Genomic DNA, 24,276 nt, shown 5'->3' with positions numbered 1-24,276 from the left:
CAAGTATTTTAATTCTGTCATAAAAATAGAAATCTCTTCAAAGCTGAAGGCTAGGCATGTGAAGACACCACCCAGAAACAAATACTTCTTTCCCTTTTCTTAAAATATTGATTCAGCTATTTTTTAATTTAGCTGAGTCTAAGCACAGTGTTTGGAAGTAACAAGCTTGGGTACTTTTTGCTGTTTTATGCTAACTAATGCTATTACTATTTTCAAGATACTTAATAAAATGAGCTGATTATATATGTTTCCGAAGTGCATGGCTTTTCAAGTTTTCAGACTGAAATTAAGAAAATCAGAAACAATGAAACTTATAAGCATTTACCAGAGTTCAAGCTCAGCGCTACTTCTTTGGAAAGCCAAACCAAACCACTCCGCACCCCTTCACCACTTAGAAGAGTTGATCCACTATCAGTAGCACTATTTATTTCCCAGATTTCTTGTTCATTTTATCAGTCTGCATTTATGAAGTCCTAGAACGCTGTTTCTGAAATGGTTTGGTCTCCCATTCATGGACATCAGAACTGTCTGCGTTGTTTAAAATTAGTGATGAAACAAGGCTCGAACCCCCAGGTTTCCAGCTACCCAGGAGACAAGTCTGCTATAAAAACAGGACAAAATCTGGGCAGAAGAAATAAGTCAGAAGGAAATGAAAATGAAATATAGTTTGAGATGACCTCCCTGAAAACAAGCAAGCAAACCCCTTTGTATTAAGCTCTCAGGAGAGCTGTTAAAGAATTCTGAAAGTAATTCAGAGAAGGAACTCAGCCTCTCGTTTTCATCCTTCTAGTCCATTCCTTGCTATTCCCTAATAAAAACCGATCCCAGGGGTGTTTTGTGCTAAAGGATGAATTTTTTATTGTATGAAAGCATACAGTTTAAAGCCGTAAGTCCTTGCATTCCTTGACAATCATTATCTTTAACTTTATGGAGATGCACATACTGATCCTTTCCAAGGCACGGGTTGGCAGGAAGGCAAGGAATGCTCCTCTGAATTCATAAACCTTCCTCACAGGGTGTGAGCAGGAGTGCATGATCTCACAGCACTATATGGGACTACAAAAAACCCATCTTATATGACGTGTGCTAATAGTTGGTTCTCAGTGTCTCACCGTAATTGCACAATGTAACAGCAAAAAGATGGAAAATGCTCAGGAACTACAAAAGACTAGAAAACTATGGATGCTTTTCCTTGTCAAACCACTAGCTTATTATATCATGCACAAGTATTCAACTGCAAGGAGTTTCCTGGAAAACTGCTTTATTTGTAGAGAAGGCACTTCCATATGGGAGCTCAACTTCTGTTCTCCACTGTCTGAATGCTTCTCTGTAGGGACTAAAGAGATCTAGAAAAGAAAAGCAACTTTTTCTAGCCTTACTGCCCATCCCTGTGTGATTATCTGGTCCAGATTTAATGTAGCATTGTTAATGCATCTGTGACTTGTCCAGTGTCACAGGTGAATGTAACAGGCAGCCTTATGACATGAACTGACGTAGATCATATAACACTATAGATTTTAGTTCTCTGACTTAAGTGTATTCAATCAAAGAATGAGATTCTTTCTTAAGTTGATTTTTTCCTGGCTTTTGTGACTCTAAATAAGGTCCTTTTATTATTTAAATGTATTTTTTTGTGGTTTATTATATTAAGATGTTTGGCCTGATCTAGATTATGTGGCTTCGTGAAACTGATGAAAGAACTATTGTTCTTCACAGCAGAAAAACTGCCGCTCATCCAGATCACTGACCTATTTCTTGGAGTCAGAAGTAACCTTTCTGAAGTCTTCCTGATTTCTAACGCTATATTTTACACTATTGATCTTGAAGCCCTATGCTTGATGTGCAGTTACAACAGCATTTAAGGATCAAGTAAAAAAAAATCAACTTGCCAAATGCAGAAATGGTTTATTTCTCCATAAGCTTTAGTACTATTCTAAAGAAAGCTGGAAATAAATTGGAGCAATTCAGCGGTTGGGGTTATTCCATTACTCAATGATACAGCCATTCCTCAGACTTAAACTTCACCAGTAAATGCCTCTCCACCTTTCTTTCTCTGAAATCCAGTGGAATTTGTCCCTATTGTCTGAAAGAAATGAGGAAGCATGTCCAGGAGCAAGAATTCAATCAGCTCATGCTAACACTAGAGTGGGCCATTCATTACTCTGAAATCAGAAAAATAGAACCTATGAGTTCCTGAAGATGGGAACAATTTGTAGAGAACCATTCCTCTAATCTTGCTTTTCAGTCCCAACTACCAGAGGCCAATGCCAGAAGAACACAACAGGAGAATAAACTACTACTGCATAAAGAGGTTTTGTTGATGCTGGCATGCGAAGAAAATGTATTTACCATTATACGTGGCTTTCTTCTTCAGGAGAGCAGGGTTTGCATATTCTCTATGCTCTCTCACTATACAGAGAGGGATACAGGCATTTAAAACAGAATTAGGTTGCCGAGATGCTCAGTCCATGCTGGATTGCTGGCTCTTCATTGTAGAACATCTGCTAAAGAAGTCTTCGGAAGACTTCAGAGTTTTTCAGGACCAGGAGAAAAAACAACACTGTTCAGATATTTTATAATATTTGGGGCACTTTGGTACTGACAAATGCCTTCTCATTTTGTCATGCAGCAATCAAGATGACAAAAAAGCGCAGCAGCTAGTAGAAACTCCCCCTGCAGCCCAACAAAAAAACGGGGTCTTGAAAGGAAAAGTTTGGCACACAAAAAGCTCCAAACACAAAAAAGCTAAACCTCCACCAAACCATTTCTGCTTGTTGTGAGCCTGCCAAAGCAGAACAGAGTTTCTCAACAGAAAAGGCTACATTATGCTAGAAGGAAATGAGCTGCAAGGCACAGGAAAAGGGAACACGAGTGGAGATTTATGGCACCACTGAAAGCAGGCACTGTACTGCCAGATCAGGAGTAAGACACTACCAAAAGATGCTACCTTTGTTTTTCTGTCTGTCAAGGAAGAAGGAGAGTTTCTGTTGCAGGGTATCTGCAGTACTGACGTCCGTAACAAAGCCCATCAATTCAGCCTTCTGATCAGAGCAGCTGTGGTCTGCCTAATCAGAATTTTCCAATTTTTTAGAAAAACAGAAGGAAAAAAAAACAACACTCAAACCCAAACCACCAATGAACATCTGTCAATTACTAACTAGGAAGCAGAACTGTTACAAATGTTGCAAGTTTTGCTTAAGTATTGACAACTTCCTAAAGTACAAATCTTGTTTTTTTGTTTTGTTTTCTTTTTGAAAAGATTTTCATTGTCTACTACTGCTGTTTCTGAAGATCATATGGAAGGATTTGTTCATGCTGTTTTTTTTTTTTTTACTTTTTTTTTTTATTGCTGCTCTTGCTCTCTTGCTCTCTGTGTTGTACATGGGGGACTTCATGTGTTGAGTCCTCCTGGATACAGACTGCGGCAGAAAGGCACATCTGCGGACAAACAAAACCGTTTCCTATTTCTGGCATGACTCAATTAAGAAAAATACAAAGTTGTTTGTATTAATTAATTAATTTATGCTTATGCTAGGAATTTCTAGTTAAAGCTCTTTTTTGTCTCCCTCTGTAAAATCAGCCTGTGAGGTAGCCGGCTAGCCCTGAGAAGCTGCAGGATCTCCCTGGAATTTTACCAAGCTGAATTTACACTTTGCCATGGGTTTACTTGCAAGTAAAAACTGCGGTGTGTTTTCAGCTCCCTAAACGCAGGCGAAGGCCTACTCCAAAGGATCCTGATGGAGAACTATGTTGGCACCACCTCGAAAAACATGAGAACACACTGTGGTCCCTTAAAATGTATCACCCAACAAATGTAACTTGTACAAGCACTCTGGATGGACGTTTCTAGGTTTCTTTCTCTCAAAATGTAACATATGATCTTTCTCAGTAGCATACACCTTTTTTCATACTGGGTATCACCCAACTGAGGACACCAGCTTTTCTTTACATATGGAACCTGGACATTGAATTTTCAATAGTTACGAAGCTCAGCCTAGGACTCTGGACTGCATGGAAAAATACCTTCGGAAGTGCTTCAAAAGTACCTTTGTGGTTTCTTGTTACCAGGGAAGACGTACCATTTATCTTGAACAAAAGTTGACTCCTGCCTTTATTTAACCATAATTTGCATTTATAAGAGGACAAGATATTGAACTGCATTTCTCTGCATTCTAGGTCTGTCCTATTGTCCTGAAAAAAAATTAGTCATGTAGGTTTAAATACTTCATCTGCTATGCCAGCAAGCACCACCTGGAACTGAATGCTCAAAATATTATTTAGCAACAAGTGTAACAGAGATAAGGAAGACTCTTTCTTTTTAGAAACATCTTTGTGTGTGTGTGTGTGTGTGTGAGAGAGAGAGAGAGAGACAGAACAACTGAGGTAATCTGTATTGCTCTCACAAGCCAGCAAACAAAAGCGCGTCCTGAAACTTCAGCTAGCTATGAAAGTGCACTGCTCACACACAGACTCAGAGAGGGAGAAGCTCCTTGCTGCAGCACCGTTGTTTTCTGTAATCCCAGGTAAGATCACAGAAGTAGAAAGAAATCACCTAGAGATGTGGGTGTTTGTAATCTTTCTCTCATAATGTTTCTTTCTGCTACAGTCCTGTGACTTGGATACTACTCCAGGAGAGTCCACCTGGCCTGTCTAGGAATGATCTCCTAATTATTCCGTACACTACTTGATAAAGAAGTGGATCTGACCAGTTCTGGTTGATTCAATGACCAACAAGCAGTTTCCTCAAGCAGCAATGGCACATGAAATATGACCAAGTAGCTGGCATTAATACTTATACATTACCACTTAAGTTCTTGTATTTTTTTAAAAACATAAGTATAAAGACGATTCCTAGCTCTTCGTGTTCTCCTTCCTTAGTGTTAAGCTAGCAGCTTGCTGGATCCTGTAGTAGATGTCTGTATAAAAGCCTGTGGGACTTAGGGCATGTTAAAATGAGAGGAAGCACACAGGAAGGCTGGTAAATAGAGTTTTCTGTGAAGGGCAAGGAGGAAAAATCGCATCCAGTGCAATTATAGCTCTGAACTTGGTGTCTCAGAGCACTGTCCTTGGAAGTGGTATTTATGCAAGTGTAAACTTCCTGTAGATGCATGTGTCATCATTAGTTAATGAGAACAGTGCCAGGCAGGTATAGTGGCAACCAAGGAAATTTATTTGGTCGTTTCCTTGATGCATTAGCATCATGCAGATAATATTTTCTATTACATGTTATGACAGTCCTGACAGGAGGAAGCACTTCCGAAGTAAGGAGGCTTTTCAGCTCATATATATTCTGCTGAGACCATCAATAAGGTGGCTGACTAACATCACCTATGGAACAAAGCAAGTGTTGTTTTTTGGGTGATGTTGACAGACCAATTCCAGAAAGCTATTTCCAGAAGCAGCAATAACTGAACGTATTGCTCACGGGACATCTGATAACAGTTTTGATATTATCACTGTGGGATGGGCTTGAATTGGGAACCTGTTTATAAGGGTTCTTATGCCAAGCTTAGGTGTGAACAGAATAAGTACTTCAAACATGTTCAAGCAACCAACTTAAGTCAGCTGATGCAGCTAAATTCCACCTATGCTCAGCAATATAAGGAGATGTATTTAGTTTTAGCTGGCATATTGCATTGTGGCTCAATTTGAAGCTCTTCTAATGGGTCTTATATAGTCTGGTTTATACTATATAAGATGGATATATGGATTTATACAATAGACTTCACCAAAATGTGAGTGTGACCCTCTGGCGAATTGCATGCAGCTTTACAAGCTCAATAAACAAATGCTTTGAGACGTTTAACTGATATACATATATATATGTATAAAACAAGCAGGCAGACATCTTTTATTAAACAGTTAAACATCTCATGTATGCAATTTGTGCGTACAGTTGCATGCACATTTCTAATGTAAGAATGGTAATTTTGTTAGTCAGACCAAAAGTATCAGGCTGGTATCAGACCTTAATCAGGCTGCTGTTTCTAATTCTTGTACTTTTCTAAAGAACAGTGGAATGTGGCAGGAACCACACAGAGCCAAGTCATGGAGCTTCTTACCCTGTTTTCATCTGCATTGGCACAACTCTTATTGAAGGCACTGAATAAGAATTTCTCTGTATGGCTCGTGTGCCCGTGCTCATAGAAAAGGCATGCAATAATCTTAATCACACATAGAGCTCTACAAATAATGTATAACCAGCTACGTAGAACACGCATAAAATAACTGTTGAATTAAATATGACATTGATTTGTGTGTCTCCTAAATAAATAGTAACTGGGTTTTCAAGCAATTAGATAGTATCTACAAGTTGTTACTTAGTAGACAATAAAGCACGTTACTACTTTTTAAGCTGCACCACTTCATCGGAGTATTGGCAAGGTTAATTTGCAGTGTAATTGAGTACGTTAGGAGGTTATTAATAGCATGAGAGATTTGTTTTCACTGTCTGTAACCATACTTAAGATGAAGCAGTTTGGGTGCTCCTACAGCGAGTCTCAGGCAATTTCCAAAATTCTGTAGCAGAGATGAATTGCCAGAAAGATTTGTTACTAAACTAAACACAGTGCTCAGCTTTACAGTCATTAAGTATCAGTTTCTTTTTAGCATTAGAACAAGTTTTTATATTTAGTACCTGCATTTATACAAGTACACTCCAAAGAGGTGTTTTTTGCCTTAATGTGAAACCACCTTTGGAAACAGCCTTCTTCTTTGACTAGGCTTGTCTGCACGCAAATCTTAAAGACGTTAAAGTAACAAAGTCTTAAGTGATGTGAGAAAGCTAGGCTACTGGGAGAAGCCATGGGCCATGAGATGGCTATAGAACGGGCATATTTATATTCCTAACTTGATGTACTTCGTTCTGCCATTTTTGAGGGAATATTTTCCATTATGTGACTGGTATTTCTTAGGGAAAAGTTTTTCAAAACTCTATAAAGAGAGGATAAAATTTTGTTTTGTGAGTCTACTAAGATGGCATAGCAATTTTCATTATATTGACAAATACCTCAGCTGTAAAAGTAGTAAGAAAATTGTCCTAGAGTTGAGCATACAGAAGGATGATGGAAGAGGAACAGTTTCTTTGTGGGGAGTCAGCACAGGCTGGGTCTGCCCCTGCCCGGCCCCAGAGCCCCTGCTCCCCGAGCCAGGACGCATCCCGCGGCGTAAGGCAGTCGGAGCGCCGCCGCTGGCTTTAGCAGCTGGAAGCGTGCAACGTTTGAGCTGGATGAAGCGGTGCACCTGTACCTTGAGACACTTCTTATTTCCGCAGGTGCAACTGTGAAACTTCCTGGGGTTGTAATGGGCTACGAAGTACTGGGAGACTCTGATGTTACTGGGGCGCTCCCAAATGCAGTGGGTTCACACCTCAGCGCCTTCTCTTTCACCTCGCAGCATTGTGCTAGGGAGTACTCAGAAATCAATCCGATTTGTTCCTCCGATTGCAAGTCATATAATGCTTTATTTTAAACTAGCAGAATTAGCGTATAGATGGCAATCACAAGCTTATTAATCACGTTTATAGTCTGATATTCACAGTATTTTCCAAACACGCCCTCATGTTTTCCCTTCCTGTTACTAATTAGCAAAGATTTTCATTCCCTACGTCCAACCTGTGGCTGGCTGGAACTGCAGCAGTCAGCTACAACGGGACGGTTGGTGCAGAGCTTACGGATCACTGCATCAAACTAACTTTATTTCACAACGCAAAACCATCCTCTTACATTTTTGTATTCACAGCACCTCTATACACTATTGGCATAAAGAAAACCTGCCAGCATATTTAACGAAAAAGAGACAGCATTAACTCCACGCAGAGCAAGAAGCGGTTTTGCCCAAAGGCGGCTTTTTCCCAGGGTTTCCAAGCAATCTGCCTTTGCCATGGGACACGCCGGGCTTTGATAATTAAACCCTAGAAGGGAAAAGGGGTTTGCCCCAGACGCGGGGACAGGGGCTGGCTGGGAACCCGGGGCTGCCGCCGTGCCCGAGCCCGCTGTGCAGCCCTCCCCGAGCTACCTTTACCGGGCAGAAAACCTGCGAGCCGCCTAAGTCAGCCTTATACCTCAAGACCCCTAAACCAGCCTCCCCTTCCCTCCCGCTCCGCTCAGCGGCGACCCCGCCGGGTGCAGCCACCGGTGCCGGGGGGCGAGCCGGGGGGCGAGCCGTCCCGCTGCTCCGGGCACCCAGCGGAGGGGCTCTGGGGGCTCACCGAGCAGGCAGCCCCGCAGCCCCGGCCCGGCCGCGGCCGCCCCGCCCTTACCGATGATGATGGCACAGGCGCTGCCCAGCCCGATCTCCTTCTGCAGCGCCACCCGCGCCGGGCCGCCGGGCCGCTCCCCGCGCTGCTCCCCGCCCGCCATCGCTGCCCCGCGCCGCGCTGCGCTGCCCCGCTCGGCCCCGCGCCGCGCATGCGCCGCCCCCGCTGAGGGGACGCTGAGGGGACGCCGAGGGGGGCTGAGGGCAGGGCGCTGGGGCTGGTGCGGGGCGAGGCGTTAGCGGCAGGCAGCGGGAGGTAGGGGGCACCCCCGGCTAGGCCGCTATCCCGCCGCCTTCCTTCAGTCACACAGTGCGATGATTTAAAGGAAAAAGCCGCCCCGACCCGCACCGGTGCGCTGTGGGCAGGCAGACATCGGTAACATCACTGAGGCGGTGGCAGGAGGTGCGAAGTGTTTCTGCCTTTATTTGCCTTCCCAGTCTCCGGGCTGAGGGGAAAAATCGCACAAAAAGCCCCGTACAGCGGCTCCGTGTGTGCCGCTGTCCATACCGCCTCGGTCCTGGGGGCTCACCTGCGGCTGCCCTGCCCTCAGACAGCAATTAACGCTGAGGTAAATGTAGGGGAGATAACGTCCCCTAGTAACTCACAATACTCCCTGAACAAGCTGCTTCACAGAGTGACAGCGGCTCATGTTTTCTGTGCTCTCAGATGAAGTCAGAAAGTTAAACCCTAGGATGAGAGTTCTTCTTGTTCAAGCTGTGACAGCCCAGGGTTTACTGAGGGAAATTCCTACTCCTTGCATATAAGCCAAGGTAAACGCCACCCTGAGAGCACTTCTGCATTCATCGTATGGGCCCTCCTCACCTGAGAGAGGATCCCCCTGTGGACGACCTATTCTGAAAGTGCAGAGGCAGAAAAATTTCCTCACAAGAAAATCTGATGTCCAGGAGATGTAGGAAGAAGGTAGGCATGGGCCAGTGGAGTGGCCAAGACAGAGATGGAAATTGGTCATGGGGCACTGGTGTAAACGGGAGGAGGAAGGTCTGGGATTGTAAGACATTGGCAAAGAAAGGTGGGAAGTTTCTGTGCTGATATCGGTCTGATTTTGTTTGACTTTAGAATGAAAAGTATGGCCTGGAAGCTGGTGAGTCGTTTGAGGGAATCAGTGGACTGTTCTCACAAAGCTGATAATCGTAAGTGATTTTACTTCATAAGGCTGCTTTATGCTGCCGCTCTTATAGAAAGAGTTATTGATTTTTCAGAGGCTGAGACTTGTTTCGTAAATTGATCTATCACTCCATAGAATTGTTGTTTCTAAACGAATTGCCTCACTAACTACTTCTAAAATGCTCTTTTATTGAATTACTATGTACTTTTTGTAAGGAAGCATTTTACAGGAAGATTTGCTTTCTGAACTACATAAATGGTACTACTGTTCTCATTTTAAAGACGGGGAAATGTGAAGGCTACAAATGAAAGTTCAGATGCTCAAAAGCAACCTGATCTTTTACGTATTTCTCCTAAGTGGTTTAAATGATCATTTCAGAGCTATGCTTTTCACTGATAGCAACTGAAGTTATTTTTAGTACCTCTGAAAGTCTCTACACGCTAATCTTATATAGGTATTATAATTAACTCAGTGCAAATTTATCTGTGACAGTCTATTGTTTGTTCAAGCTAAAAAGAATAATGGGTAGAACTTCATCAAAGTACAAAAATCAAGAAATAAAGAATGAATCTGTTGTTAACTGTTACTAACTGTATTACTGAGTTCTAAGAGTCTGATGATGAAGTTTAAGACCATTTAACCTTTACAGATCAACCACAAAATCTGTTAAGTGAATGACCACTTAGAAGGATAACACTGCACTCAGTTTCTTTTGCTGTGGTAGAAATGTTGGTTTGCTCTGAAATACGTACGTAATCTTTGTGGTTTTGTGCGGAAGATAAAAATCCCAGTCAGCCCTCTTACGCTGATTTGCAAGAAACAGTGTGCGCTGGCTGTGAGATGATGAAAACAAATACTAGAATTCAATTAACTCTAATAATCTTCTCCAACTCTACTGTGCAGTAGCTGCAGTTCTTAGTTCTTTGTGTATTTTTTTATGACTCCCCTCACCCTTACCCTTTAATATTCTGACCAATTTAGGGGACTCCGCCAAGGAAAATAAAAATATTAAACAATCATACACGTGTACGCTCTGCTTATTGATATGAATATCTTGTTCCAAAACTGTTCCTCCTTGTTGAAAGACACGAGACACATCTCTGTGATTTGATTCATATGTTTTTAAGTATTTTACTAGTATTAAGTATGGAAAAACCTAACAGAAAAGCACCGGGAGAGTCTCCTTAGGAGAGGCATGCAACAAAACATTAAAACTCAAAAAAGCAGAGGAACCTTCAGAACATTCTTTCTTCCCATTCAATTTCACATTGGGTGTATTTTGAACAAGGCTAAAAGAACAGTGTTGGCACAGGAGAACCACAGGGTGGAATCTCATCTCCATGCCAGGAAGACTTTGCAGCAGAAACACTGATGAATGGGCACATCTGATAGTGGCTCAGCAAGGCAAGGAAGTCATGGACTATACCTTGCAGGTTCAGCACCAGATCCTGTTTTGGGAGTTCCAGGCTTGAGGGCAGCATCCCTCCCCTGCCTTTGTGTGGGGCTCTTCCCAGAAGGACCAGGAAGCCTTTGGCTGCTGGGCAGTGAGGGCTCCCCGGGGCAGCTGCTCTCTCTGAGGCTCCAATGGGAAAGATCTAAACCCTCAGCTGCCCACCCAAGGAAGGATCTTACGAACATCCATTTGAAGAGACCTGCACAGATAACGGTATATGATAGTCCTTTCCTCAATATGCACAGGATTTTTTGGTAAGTGCTTATTTGTGATGTCTGCCAGAATGTACTTCCTACTGCAGACAATAATCTTGTAAGAAGCTTAGCCTAATTACCCGGTTGTGGGGGTAATGAACAGGGTAGGCAAACAAGGTTGGATGCAGCTGTGCCAGTGATGGAGGCCGATAGTGGCGCAGTCTCTCTACGCTGTTTGAGGCTGAATACATGGTGTATGGGAAAGTGGTTATAGGCAAGGGGATACAGCCAGGAAACCCATCTGGGTAATTTAATTTAGGAGTGTAGCCTTGAATCCTTGTATACTACTTCATTTTCTCCTCCCTCTTTGGAAAGAGGATAAATTCTTTACCTAAATCCATATAAAGAACTTTGATTTACTGTTTCTTTTCCCAGTGTCTGCATAAGAAATTACTTCCCTTTTTAAAGTTTAAGTGTTTTGCTGTTGCTGAAGGAGAAAGCAGGTGGCAGTTTATGACATGAGCATTCGATAAGCCAATATCCATAGCAAAACACAGGAGTGTAAAACAGCAGTGGGCCAGAAACCTTTTGGAAAATACAGCAATGACAAAGGTTGCCCTCATTAGCCACCAAAAAAGAGTTATTTATTTATTTATTTAGGCTGAGTGCTTGCCTGTTTCACTGTGTTTTCTGCATGAGGATGAAGAGAGGATTTTGCTCGTCACTTTTTGTGGTAGTATTGGCTGCTTATTTAAGTTGTGCATTCTGTCCTATGGCTAATATTGTTCCAAAATAAGCAAGCCAGAGGGCATGTACGTTCTAATTAGTAGTTATCTGAGACAGCTTTCAGTGCAGAGACTTCTTTTAAATTGTTTTGGATCTGAACGTACTGTATCTACTTGAATGACGAAATGTTAGTAAGCAAAAAAGCCAAAGTTCTTTGTAGGAAGGCAATTGCTGCATAGCAACTGCACAGAGAGGATGCAATGAAGCTTGCATGTGTTCTTTTGTTGCTATTTTGGTCCTCCTTTTCTCAATGTTCTGAAATGTACAGAAATTATTAAAGTTTTTGGAACCAGTCACTTCATTCATTGCTACTTATACACTTAAAAAAAAAAAAAGAAAAAAAAGAATAAAAAGAAAAAGCAGGGGCAAACATTGCCATTTTGGTGTTTGTATTTTGGGAAGAAATAATAAGGGAATTTAATATGACAGCTAAGAAGGGATGCTCTGAGTTTTCAAATGAATATAGTCTTTAATGTATGTGAAGCATATTAGAAGAGAGCTAGGTTAAAGAAGTGCATAGATTGTCTATGAGATTATACTCTTCCTAATCTGACTTTTTTTTTTTTTTTGGTGTATCCTTCTAAACAAATTTCTATTTTCTTAAAAGATATCCAGCTGTCCAAAATTGAAACATACTGCGACTGTTGCTGAAAATTGTTGTTCAATTTCCAATTTAATGGGGTCACTATAAACAGCAGCTGTGAAATAGTTACCTGGAAGGATAAAGTATCTTGTAGTGCATCTTTAAACAAAGCAGTAGGCTGACTGATTTAGCGAAAGGCAATTTGGGGAGCAATGGGATTGTAAAGTGAATCTTAATTGCTAATAAACTTGAAAGTAAGGTTTGCCGTGTTTGCTTGATTGTTGCAAATTTCATATCATTACAAATTTTATTTATAAAAAAGAAACATCCTTTTACTTTTGTAACTTCCTAAATGATTAAGTGAGGGCTGAGTAACCAGGATGTGGGGAGCATTCTTTACCAAGAAGTATGAAGATTCTTCACACCAGACACTGCCCTGCCCTTGAGCTTCAGAACAGTTCAAATGTGGTGTGCCAAGAAGTGGAGTTCTCTGCTCCATAAGGGTTAGTGTGGGTACTGAGAACACAGAGCTATACATGGGAATCCAGCAACCATCGTTAGCCAAAAAGGTCTTGTGGCATGCAGGCAGTGGGAGGTCTCTGCATGTAATCAAGCATTTGATTGTCTCCTCTTGTCTGAAGTTTCTGAGACTAGTCACATCCCCTTCAGTAAGGGACAGGATTGTCACCAAGAGCTGGAGTTAGCAAGTACATGGTCTTCAGGCTTACAACAAGGGCTTTTGAGTGGGCTGAACCTTAAGAGTGTGTTCCAGGCTTGCTGAATGGAGATCTGGATGAGATGATCAGCTGAGATCTGCTGAGAACTGGGTCTTCCGTGAAGCTCCCTTCTGAAATCTGCAAGGTGTTGCATCATTTGGGTGTTGGGAACAGCTTGGTTGGTAAGGCTGACTGTGCTGACTGGTTTCATTCTTTCATGGTCCTCTGCAAGATCTGGGAACTTGAATCCAGGGGTTTAGAAAGTTCAGGAGATTCTTCAGGCCATATCACTGCGTTTTGAGCTCCTATAGGAGGGATGTGACTGTACTCAGTGGAGGTTTACCTAGCATTAATAACTCCCCCCAAAGACTCTGCAAAAGACAGTAATGTACCGAAAAATCAGCTCACTTTGAGCAGCAGGCTTTCACCCTTAGATTCTGGTAACCAGAATGTTTGTTGTCTTTTAGGTAAATTATTCATCAAGAGCGAACTGCCGGACACCTAGCTATCTGTGTCAAAACTTTGTATTTCTAAATTTCCAGCTGTATAAAATGGGCCATTGTATGTTAAATTATATCACTGCTTGAAAGACATTTCATGATGGCTCATAAGTAGATGAGTGTAAGGAGATTATGTAAAGAGTTGTTTGTAGGTTGTTGATGAATTAGGTTTCCAGAGCCAGGGTTATTGAAAGAACCTGCTTTCAGTTGGGCACTCATACAGTTGGCATGTGCTGGAGTACATGGGGGTGCAGTCGTGTAGGGGACTTGAGAGGATGATCAATTTCGGACCAAGCATTTGTTTTCTGATTTTTTTTAAAAGATCTCTAACAGCACGGTAGTATTTTGACTGTAATGACTAAAAAGCTTTTCTCAATCATCAATTTATTTTTTCTTTGTAATTAACATAATTCTATTTTTTCTTCCTTGGTGGTCAGTGGGAAATTGACTCATTTTCTGTAACAGCATGCTTTAGTTTATCTTTTTTTTTTTCTTAGAAAAAATTAGAAACCTTGTTCTTACTGCTTTCATCTGGACTGGCTTCAATTTCTGAAGATGGTGGCTTAAGCTGGACATAGGACTGAAGCTAATGCATTGCAACGGCTAACTGGGTTGGTATAGTCACCTGCATTTCTTCCAAGTGACACTTCAAGTGTTGTGCTGTTGACTCAGGTTTTTGGTTTGAGGTTAACCATGACGTGTTTCGCTTCCTTTTCAAAAGGAAAAGTCCCACCATGTTCTTTTCCCTCTATGTTGCTACTTACCCTGTCCCTCCCTATACTGCATCTGTGTGCTAGATCCTTTGGTTCTTCTTGGACCAGTCCATCAGTTGAATATAATTGTCCTATGATATCTCCATATCAGTTGAGACTATCCAGAATTACCTTCCATGTTTCTTCTTTCAGTTCAGTTGCTCTCTGCTTGGTGCACCCAAAAATTATTGATCTCTGGTCACTCAAAATAAATAATATTTGTCCCTGGATAGATTCTAGGGGACTTACCTCGAAATTTCTTTCCTGTTTGTCAGTACATTGTGCATAAAAATTGAGAGGGCTTTTTTTTTTTTTTTAAAACTAGTTTCACATGTAACTTACAATTATCACTTGGCTCTTATTTCTTATTATCTTTCTTATGAACATAACACTTTGGGCAGAGTTGAAGGCTCTACTTTCTAAAGGTAGTTAGTTCGTGTCCACCCTTCCTTTTGCTCGCTAACACGAATTCCATCCTCATCGGACACGAAAACCGTGACTCGAGTCTGTGCACGCCTGTCATCCTCTGAGAAGCCCGGTAGATGGCACTCTGGTCCTGTAACTCAGTATTTTAAGGCCAAAGTGATCACAAGCGTACCCGTGCTGATGATTTTAAGTAGTCGTTTCTCAAAGTCTCGCCTCTAAGCTTGAAATTAAAATTACTGTGGGAGTATTAAAATTAAACTAACTATTGAACTAAAAGTGTCGTTGACATGGGTTTGGGTTAACGTAGTCTTAAAAAAAGATAATAATCCTTCTGGGTATATCTACAAAGCACAATTTGATATAGTATGCCACTGGGAGAGCGAGCTGTGTCTGTGGGGGTGTGTGTCAGTGTGTTGTGGGCTTGCACGCAGGGCAGCTGCCTTCTTGCAGGGCGTATGTCAACTGCCAGAGGAAACCTCAGGGCTGCTATTCCAAACACTTCCCACTGAGACACGATGCAGCAGACTGCTGCCTCTTACCTTTTTGATACTCTCCCTGATAACTGATTGTGTCAAGGGAAAGTCAGTGGTGCCTAACCTAGCCTTAGTTCTGCCTTGAAAGGGGCTAATACCTACCGTGTCAGTTAGATCCATTAATCCAGGAGTCTGGAGCTCTCTCAACTCTTCCTGACCTGTGAGCGCTTTTGACTCTTCCAGGACAAAATCAAACAAGTTAGCTGAGCCATCACCATCTGGCAGCGGTTTGAACCAACTTGTTTGACTTTGCCCTAGAACAGACCAGAAGTGCTTACGCAGTCAGTTACTGGGTCTCAGCTGGAAGGTGTTAACCTGCAGCTGAGAAACAGAAAGGAACAGCTTTTAAATGGCCTGTGAACTGTATGCTCTGGGTGAGAGGCATTACACGAGCCTGTTGGCTTTCCCTGAAAGAGACAAGGTGTGCTCCTATGGCCCATGTCAGTGGAGAGGTGATTTAAGAAGCCATCTGGTCTCCAGTGCTGGCTACTACTAGCATCTCATCCTCCAAAGGTGTATTCCCTGCCTGTAGATGGGATTGCTGTGCCTGAGTGTGCCCATCAACTGCTCTGCAGGTGTGCTGCAAGCACCTCGGGACAGAGTCAATTGTAGAGCCTTGTTTTGTTGTCTGCTTTAGAGAATGGGGAAGCCAGTTTGGCACACCAGGTTATCTAACAGCCTTCAAGATCTGAAAAACAAAATGACAACAACAAAACCAACAAAACAAAAACACAAAAAAGCCACTTTTCCCCTTATTAGTAAGCTGGCATCTCTATTGTGTCATGGGATAGTAAGGAACTCATAACATCTGTACAATATTATTGATTCTGAGGAGAGTAACAAATCGGAACATGCATCATGCTCTTCATTTACCACACTGGTGAAAGTTTGCACAGCAAACTTACTACAAATAAAATAGATTATACGCAAGATAGAGAGCTGTCTTGCAGACAGAAATGTATATTTGGTTTCGGCAGTAATCAGTGTATTGTGCTTAAAGTTCATACACATCCCCTCCAGTATTTACCTATTAAAAGAGTTCACAGAAACTATGCTGTAAACCTGCTGGAATAATTTTTATTAAATAATTTTCATTGGTAAACAGGGAAAACAGAGCTGCAAGGAGGTTAAACTCTGGGCTTGGCTTCCCCACTAATGACAAACTCTGGCCCCAGAAATTGCTGAGACAGAGATGACAGGCTCTCGCAAGTACATGGGGTCATCCATCCACCCCTCCTTTCTGTTGCTGCAGGGTACAGGTGCACTCCGGCAGAAGGACTGGGTTATTTTGAGCTTTGCTCACACACAAGGCAGAGCAAGAGGGAGGTGTGGATAGTGTCCACTGTCTCGTGGACTTGAGTCTCGTGCCACCTGTCTCGTGCACTTGAGTAACACCAAACCTTTCTGTCCTTGCACTGCTTGAAGAATATGGACATGAGCACTGCAGCACTTTTGGTAGTTTTATTTCAGTACTTGGTCTTCATTTATAACCTGCCAGCCCTGGATGGTTCCCAGTCAAAACAACTTGTGTGTAGAGAAAAGGTTCATGAGAGCAGGGATGCTATGTGTAGGCAGGATTGCCAGTGAGCCCATTGCTTACATCTGCTCTGTGCCCTGGACTGGGAAACAGTGAGTGATGCTCAAACTCCAGCACTTACTGTAATCTTGGACAATCGTACCTCTGTAGCTTTGGCTGCCTATCTCTAAAACAGATGTTTTCTTCCCATTGCAATCTGCCTTGAGACTTAGTCTTATGTGTTGTGTTATATTTTGGTATTATCACTGGTGGACTTTTTCAAGCGGAGGAGGGACAGGAGGCCTTTTCTTTGTTAGGCTTTGATATCATCATCACAGGAGTAGGGGATTTGCTGTTCAGTGCATCATCCCAAGGATTTTTGATGATAGCATCAGATTTTTCTCCTACTTGCCCTTTTCCCTAGAAAGGGGTTAGACTCTTTGGGTGTTGCCTGACAAAATTCAGGAGGTGGGTGGGTGTGGTGAGATTTTCTGGCTGCACTTCTCTGTAGGGTTACCCAGAGTGCAAAGGGCCCTCAATGCAGACAGGGAGCAGCCTGCACAAATGCAACTAGACGCAGAAGATTCTCCAAGGCAGCATTTCTTCCTCCTGGAGCAACTTGCCAATAAAGAAGGAGATTATGTTGGAAAACAGCTGGGCTCTTCTCTGTTGTGTGCATTTGGCCAATCATCCTTCATGTGAACACATCAAACCTCTTGGAAAGATTCAGTTTAAGCCAGGTGTTGGTATTCACTTGCTGTGTGCACATCAGGATTAAGGAAATGCAAAGGGAATTTTTAAGCTAGTGAAAGGCCATGTCTCTAACAGAGAGGAGGACCAGCATTTAGAGCTCACTCTTGTAATCCCACTGACCACCCTTCCAGTAGTGTTCTGGCTGTTCACACAATAAACTTTGCTGCATGTCCTGCAGCTCGACCTAACTTTGGTGGCTTCTTTCTGCCTCCCTTCAGAGCTCTGCCCAATGTACTTTCTTGACTGTCTGCATATGTGCTTATGTACCTCAGGAACATCTCCATCCTTCTTTCAAGCTTGGAAGATGTGGACAGACACTTATAGAATGACTGCACAACCTTGTGTTCTTGGGAAATCTTGCTGAAAAGAGCAACATTTTTAAAGGCATCGAGTTTCAAAGCAGCGAGATGCAGAAGTCCAGCACTACATGGACTGTAGTGTTGAAAATAGTGATAATCTAGACCTTGTGTCACCTATGAACTGTAGGAAAGCAGACAGTTGTGCAAGTGCTCTTAATGAAGCATGTGCTTAAGTGCTTTGTTGAACTGGAACCACAGTCAGCCTGTGACACACGGACTATTTTCAATTGGAAAGTCTCAAATTGTAGAGTCAAGTCCTGTAGTGTTTCAGGAATAGCTCAGGGAGCTGCTGACAGCTCAGACAAATTGGTGTTTTTCTACCTGAGTTGTTGGCCATTCAAGCTGAGCTCATAGCAGATCTTTGGGGCTTTGGGGAAGCCAGTGACAAATCAAAGAACCTTGTTTAACTTGGCCGCGGCTGAATGCTGTACATCCTTGTGAGGCTTGGTATACATACTCCTCTGATTCACAAAAAACATCTGCTTCTCTTCACTGACAATTCCTAAGATGAGCTCTTGAAGGAAGAGAGCAAGGCTAATTGGATGAAATGCTGATGATTCTCAACAGAGCAATTGCAGGTGTGTGCAGGAAGTCAAAGCCAAGTGTGCTGGAAAAAAAACCCTGTGTGCTGCCATGGCTGAATACATCTGCTGTACCTGTTTCTCTTGCCCTACCCAGCACTGATTACTGGTGGTGCCATTAGGTGAATGGATTTCAGGGCTCTCAGTCTCCTGAAGTCTAAAGGGCATGGTTAAATACTCTGCAAGGCCTAGGAACGTCTAGGTGTTCTTTTTGGTACTTAATGTTAAGTATTACCAACATGTAACAGTAGCTACAGGCTGGTGCTCTCTCACTTCCTCTGGTCTCTAGTCACGGTATTCTATATACCTCTCCTGTCTGCTTCTCCCAGTGTACCCGTCACACATTGTGTGCATTTTACCTTGTGTGGACCAAGCATACCTGGAGCTGGGTAGTAGTTTTGTTTGACCAGGGCTTTCCTGGAAATGGCAACCAGAGAGCCTGGCCCACCTGGTGGTACGAACTTTTAAAGTTCCATTACTGCTCTGAATCACACCTTGACTCCACACCCTGAGTCACATATTAAAATAAAACTGTGGGAAATAATAAAACCCAGTTATATGAATGTGTTTTTTATTATACGAGTTCTTAAATTTTTTTTTATTACCGCTTTGAGGCCAACTCATCTTCTTTTGTTAAGTTCATTACAAAAGGCTTTGCTCCAATCCATATTAACTCAAAGGGAAAGGAGCGCAGTGCTTGGGGAGAAGAGCAGTTCCTTGCTGGCATCCATTCCCGTGTCCTCAGCGTGCCTCAGTCTTTACCACAGCTGCCCTACAGGAGCCCTCTGGGGTAGGTGGTGTTACAGAGGAGGTTGACCAGGCAAGTTTGTAGAAGACGACTCACAGAAAGGGGGTCAGATCCAGTTCTCTACAGTCTCATACCTAGCGCTCTAGCCCATGGCCTCTGCTGTCTGAAGTACTCCTGAAATGAGCTACTGTCCTTTATCAAGCAACTATGAAATAGTTTTCAGCCCTGCAGTTGTCATGCCAGCTCTATCCCCAGAAAAGAATGAGAAGTCTTTCTCAGTCACGAAGAGGTAGAAGATGAAATTGGAGGAAAAAACAAACAAACAAAAGAAAAAAGTAGGGATGGGAAGGCTTGTTTATAGCTACTAATTAGAAAAGTAAATTGTTCCCACTGAAAAAGGAAAAACCTACAAGACCATGTTTTTAATAAATATTTAAGCTCTGCAGATTGGGGAATGGCTGAAGCACCCTTTCTTCCTAGGACTTAGTATAGTGAAGAGTTTGTATCTTGATTGAGAAATCCCTTCTCATCTTTACTTTTAGGGCATACTTGTTGACCACACTACTCCTTGCTTACAGATCACATGCTCCGTGCCACTTGCTCTCTACCTAAAAAGCAGCTGAATGTACACATGCTGAGTTCTTGACCAATGCTCCACTGGAGTCTGGTGTCATACCAGAATAAAGCAATTCCTCCCTGCATTTCTGGCTACAGTTTCCAAAGCCCCCTTTTTAAAAAGTAAAAATAAAAAATTGTCTCAGACACTGGTGTGGACCGTAGCCTGAACTCTAGGAGTAGTTTGATATTCAGGACCTTCCTCTATTGCAGGGCAGGTTACTTTCTCCCATCCTTGTCACACACATCTATAGGTCATTTGAATGTCTTTTGGCTTTTGGAAGAGCAGGTGCTTCTGAGCCAACAGCCTGAAGCCCTGATTGAGCAGATTAAGTCAGAAGCTGGCTTCCTAGTTACTCTGTGGGGAGAAGGTGCTGAAGTCTTTATTACAGATGTGCTGTAGCTTTCTTCTGAAGCTTCTCACATAGGCACTGGTCAAACAGATGATTTTGTGATGTGGGCTTCTAGTCATATAAAATTGTGATGCCACCAAATTTGCAGTTCACAGGGCACCCAAGAACTGTCTAGTGTTGAGTTGTGGTGGTGAATTACTTCCCTGTAGTCTTTTTGTATAAATTGTCTTCTGTCTGTTTCTGGACACGTATTAAATAATCCTCCAACATCAGAAATGCAATAAATGATCCCTGACTGACCATCCACAAATCATTTAAATAGTATTCTTCTGGTTTATTGAATGTCTTTTGTGACATTTATTATTCTCTGCTTAGTAAAAACATACAGGATCTAAAAATGTGGCGAGCCCACTTGATCTCTGAGGATGGCATGTATTTTAAAATGATTTTAACCTGTAGACTCATTAAATCATCAGACATTTTCTGCTTCACTGCTAGGAAATAAGTAGAAGTTCCTGTCAGGTAATCAAAAACCCAATAGACCAAGAAACTGGCTCTTGAAAGATACAATAGATCAAAAGCATAACCCTATGTGGACCAAAATGCCTGGAAACTGGGCATCGTCTGAAAATAATGTATACAATGGTTGAAACCTCTGGGCACAGCTGTGAAATTCCTGCAAGTGTTTTATTCCCTCTTTCTCAGTAATTCAGGTGAATTTTGTAAGGCTAATGCCTAGGGAGCTCCCTTGGAAACGAAAACTAATGATAGATAGAAACAGAGATGGGGAGAAACATGTTACAAAGGCTTCACAAAAGCTCCTAATCCATGAGATCTAACAAGTACTGTTGAGGATATTGGATAATGGATTTGCTCATAGTACGAATATAAAGCTCATTACAGGCACCTTTTCACTGTGATGTTCTGAAAGTGTTCGTGCAGTCTCTGTGTCCACCTTTTTGGTTTAGAGTTATTGTACTAGGATATATTATCAAACTGAAATACCATCTGCTGTGCACTTTCTGTTTCTGTGGTTTGTCAGAGCTTCTGCATTTCTGAAAAGAAGCGTAGTTTTAAGGGAAGAAAATGACAGCTTTTGGACTTGGGTGTTGCCTCACAGAGTAGCTGTTCATGGTCCTTCTGTTTCTGTGAGCAATCGGTCTGGGTCCTGGGCAATCAGTATCTAATATTTTGTACACAATGAGTGGGTGAATGACTTATATCCATGGCAGTGGTGCATATCCATGGCAGTAGTGCCTGTGGGTAGGCAGAACAACTGGGAAATTCAGTTCTTATAAATCTATTAAAATAGCTAAGAGGTGTAATGTACTGTAAAGCTGCCACATTAACATCCACTGGGCTGTCTTTTCATTGTTTTGATATGCAGCAATGGTTTTATGGCTGTCTCAGAAGGTGTTATAAAGTTTTGTTTCAACATGGATAATATTCCAAATCCACATTTTGCTTCATTTTTATGTGGTTTCAGAAAACTAAAATTAACCACAGTGCATTTACATTTACCCTGCTTGTCACAATTACAAGGCAGGTGCAGAAATAATGAGAGTTGGTTTCATTTAATAGCAAAGATTCAACAGTGTTTGTCCTATCCGACTGTCCATTTTTTTTTCCTTGTTGATGAATTGTGAACCAGAGCTGGAGATGCACAGTCACTAGATTTAGTTGCTCAGCCTTTTTTTGCCTCTCTTTCACCATGCCTCCATGGGGTCACTCAGGAGAGCTGTTACAAGTCAGCTAACTAAAAGTGTGTCAGTCCCCAAAGCAAATGGGAGAGAAGTGGCCTGGTACTTGTAAGGTGACAAGTGCCAATGCTGCTGTACTCCTGACAGCATCCCAAGAGATGTTTTAATAGTCAGCAAAATCTGTGCTCTGACTCTCCCCTTTAGTTTGTCTTCGTTCATCTGCAAACTCAGGGGAACAAAGTCTCAAAACAAACTCACGAACTGCTGCTTCCACACCCAAGCTGTCTTCCCCTTCCTTCTTCTTCATCCCTTTTAGTGGAAAGGGACTTGTTTGTTGACTTCATGACACACGTTCGTTATTCTCTTCCTTGTGCTTTCTACCCTATCTTCAGTCTACCTTCCTGATGAGAAGGCAAGGAAGAGGAAAAACCCTGAAGGGGACCGAAGCCATGATAAACTTAGGTCCAATGTCAAGTCCTGTGGCTTTTCCCCTGCTGATGGCCACAGCAGGACAGCTAATGGGACCTTTCTTGTGTTACTCCCCTATCTCTTTTTACAGCGTCAAACATTTATTTGAAACGGTTTCCAGGGAAGAGCTCAGACCCCGGTGGAAAAACCCTGTGGTATGGCAGGCTCTTACCTGGACATGCTGCTGATCTGCACAGTTCCTGGACTAGAGGGAAAAGCAGCCTAAAAGGGGGCCATGAGCAGAACAGCACCCAGGCTAATACTGACTTACTCTACTGTGTTTACTGTCTGAAAGGTGGAATGCCTTTGAGTGATAAACATCCACCATAGTGCTCCCCTGAGAAGGCATCTTGACTTTCTTTGACTATCTCTGCTTTATGTTGGTACAATATATGTAGTATAACACATAGCTGATAATTATGCTCTTACATCGTACCAGCAGACTGTAGCTCTGGCTGAGAAATATATGATGTTGCAAAACTGCATTGACGTGGAGAAGAGGAATGAGTTCTGAACAGAGATTTTAAGTGATGAACATTAGTAATCAGTCTCTTTTTTTTTTTTTTTTTTTTTTGCGGTATAGGTTGTCCTACTTAATAACTGTGTTTCAGTTTTAGTGGAAATAACAAATGACACAAAACGAAATACCCTGATTATCTTGAGTGCTAATACAAAAATGAGCATTTTGCCAGAACTCTGGAACTGGGACCACAAATAACTATTTGTAGATGAACTGAGCTGGAGCCTGCATGCTGGGTTCTGCCCATTACGAAGCCTTGTGCTGTGAGGATGGGGGGAGAAGGGCTGACCCGTTCCTCTCTTCTGGCTGCCTGTTCCACAGACTCGGGATAACATCAGTAGGAGAGGCAAAGGGGACCCCCCCCCCCCCCGAAGTGAGCTAAGGTCAGTGCTTTGCTCTGTTAGACAGCCTGCATTCTTTTAATGTGCCCTTCCAAGGATGTTTTTAAAACAAACAAAAAAAAAACACATTTGCCTCAGGCAGGCCTATTTCTATTTTATTTTAGTGTGAAGCAGTGGTTTAATTGTTGATAATGCAGCTGAATGGAGACTACCTGCTTCCTGTTGGGGTAATAAAGTATTATTCCTTTAGTGTTGTAAAAGTTACACAGACCTTCAGCTCACTTGGTTTGCTTGAATTTCTCAGTTACTGTGGATCATGTACTAATGAAGTTATTTTTTATTCGCTTGTTAGTAGTAGCATCTGTGAAGGAAAGTTCAGAATGTAAAAATGTTTTAAATCCTAGAAGGTAAAGAATCTGTTGGTGAATGTAGACTTGAATGGAGCCGTAATTACAAAGAATTTTGAAGTATTTTAAAAAACAAACAAACAAACAAAAACAACATAAAACTGGATGTGATTAACTTGAAACTGTTTTGAAACCAACAAACACCAGTTAAGTATCTGATTCAGTAAGCAGTGGTTAATGCCATGGATGCTGGCATTAAACTCAGGATATCTTTGGAGGACTGGGCCCCAAATGTGATTCTTTGGTTTCATCTTGAGCTGTGGGTGAGTAGGTGTATGCTGTATGACAGTGAGGTTGCTGTAGTAATTATTCATTAGCTTTAAATAACAGGGTAATTATGAAGGTAAAATTCATATACCCTGACACACCCTTTTTTTGCTAGCTTTTCAATTTCTGAAGAATGCCTACAGCCCTCTGCTTTGTGTTGTAAAACAGGGCACTGCCCCTAGTTGTGTGTGGTTGTTTCTTTGCTTTTTGCATGCTCTTTGCAAGAATGTGAACTGGGGTGAAAAGGTAACATGAATCAGGGAGGCAGGCACCTGAAGAGAATCAAAACTCAGTTTCTCCTGTGCCTCCAAGGATAACGAAG

The 24,276-nt window shown here is 42.2% G+C and overlaps 1 protein-coding gene and 1 long non-coding RNA gene across 5 annotated transcripts in view; one reads left to right on the top strand and one right to left on the bottom strand.

Annotated features, from left to right (window-relative positions):
* SLC7A10 (solute carrier family 7 member 10) overlaps positions 1-9,014 on the bottom strand; it is a 41,553-nt gene extending 32,539 nt beyond the window's left edge. For 2 of the 4 annotated variants that reach the window (XM_048068842.2, XM_048068845.2), the window contains exon 1: positions 8,261-9,013. In XM_048068842.2, coding sequence (XP_047924799.2) covers positions 8,261-8,360 — 100 coding nt within the window. In that variant the 5' untranslated portion in view covers positions 8,361-9,013. Of the gene's footprint in view, positions 1-8,260 lie in introns of all 4 variants that reach the window. The other 2 variants (XM_048068843.2, XM_048068846.2) reach the window with 2 other exon arrangements.
* The window catches only part of LOC106033218 (uncharacterized), a 203,856-nt gene that overhangs the window by 32,308 nt on the left and 147,272 nt on the right, over positions 1-24,276 (top strand). Inside the window, exon 5 of the long non-coding RNA XR_010834366.1 lies at positions 9,335-9,408. This is a non-coding gene — a long non-coding RNA (uncharacterized lncRNA). The remainder of the gene's footprint in view (positions 1-9,334; positions 9,409-24,276) is intronic.

Source organism: Anser cygnoides, chromosome 12 (assembly GCF_040182565.1).
Source record: "Anser cygnoides isolate HZ-2024a breed goose chromosome 12, Taihu_goose_T2T_genome, whole genome shotgun sequence".
Classification (NCBI taxonomy): domain Eukaryota; kingdom Metazoa; phylum Chordata; class Aves; order Anseriformes; family Anatidae; genus Anser; species Anser cygnoides.
Note: the sequence above shows the minus strand (reverse complement) of the source record. Positions and strands in the feature narration are given on the sequence as shown.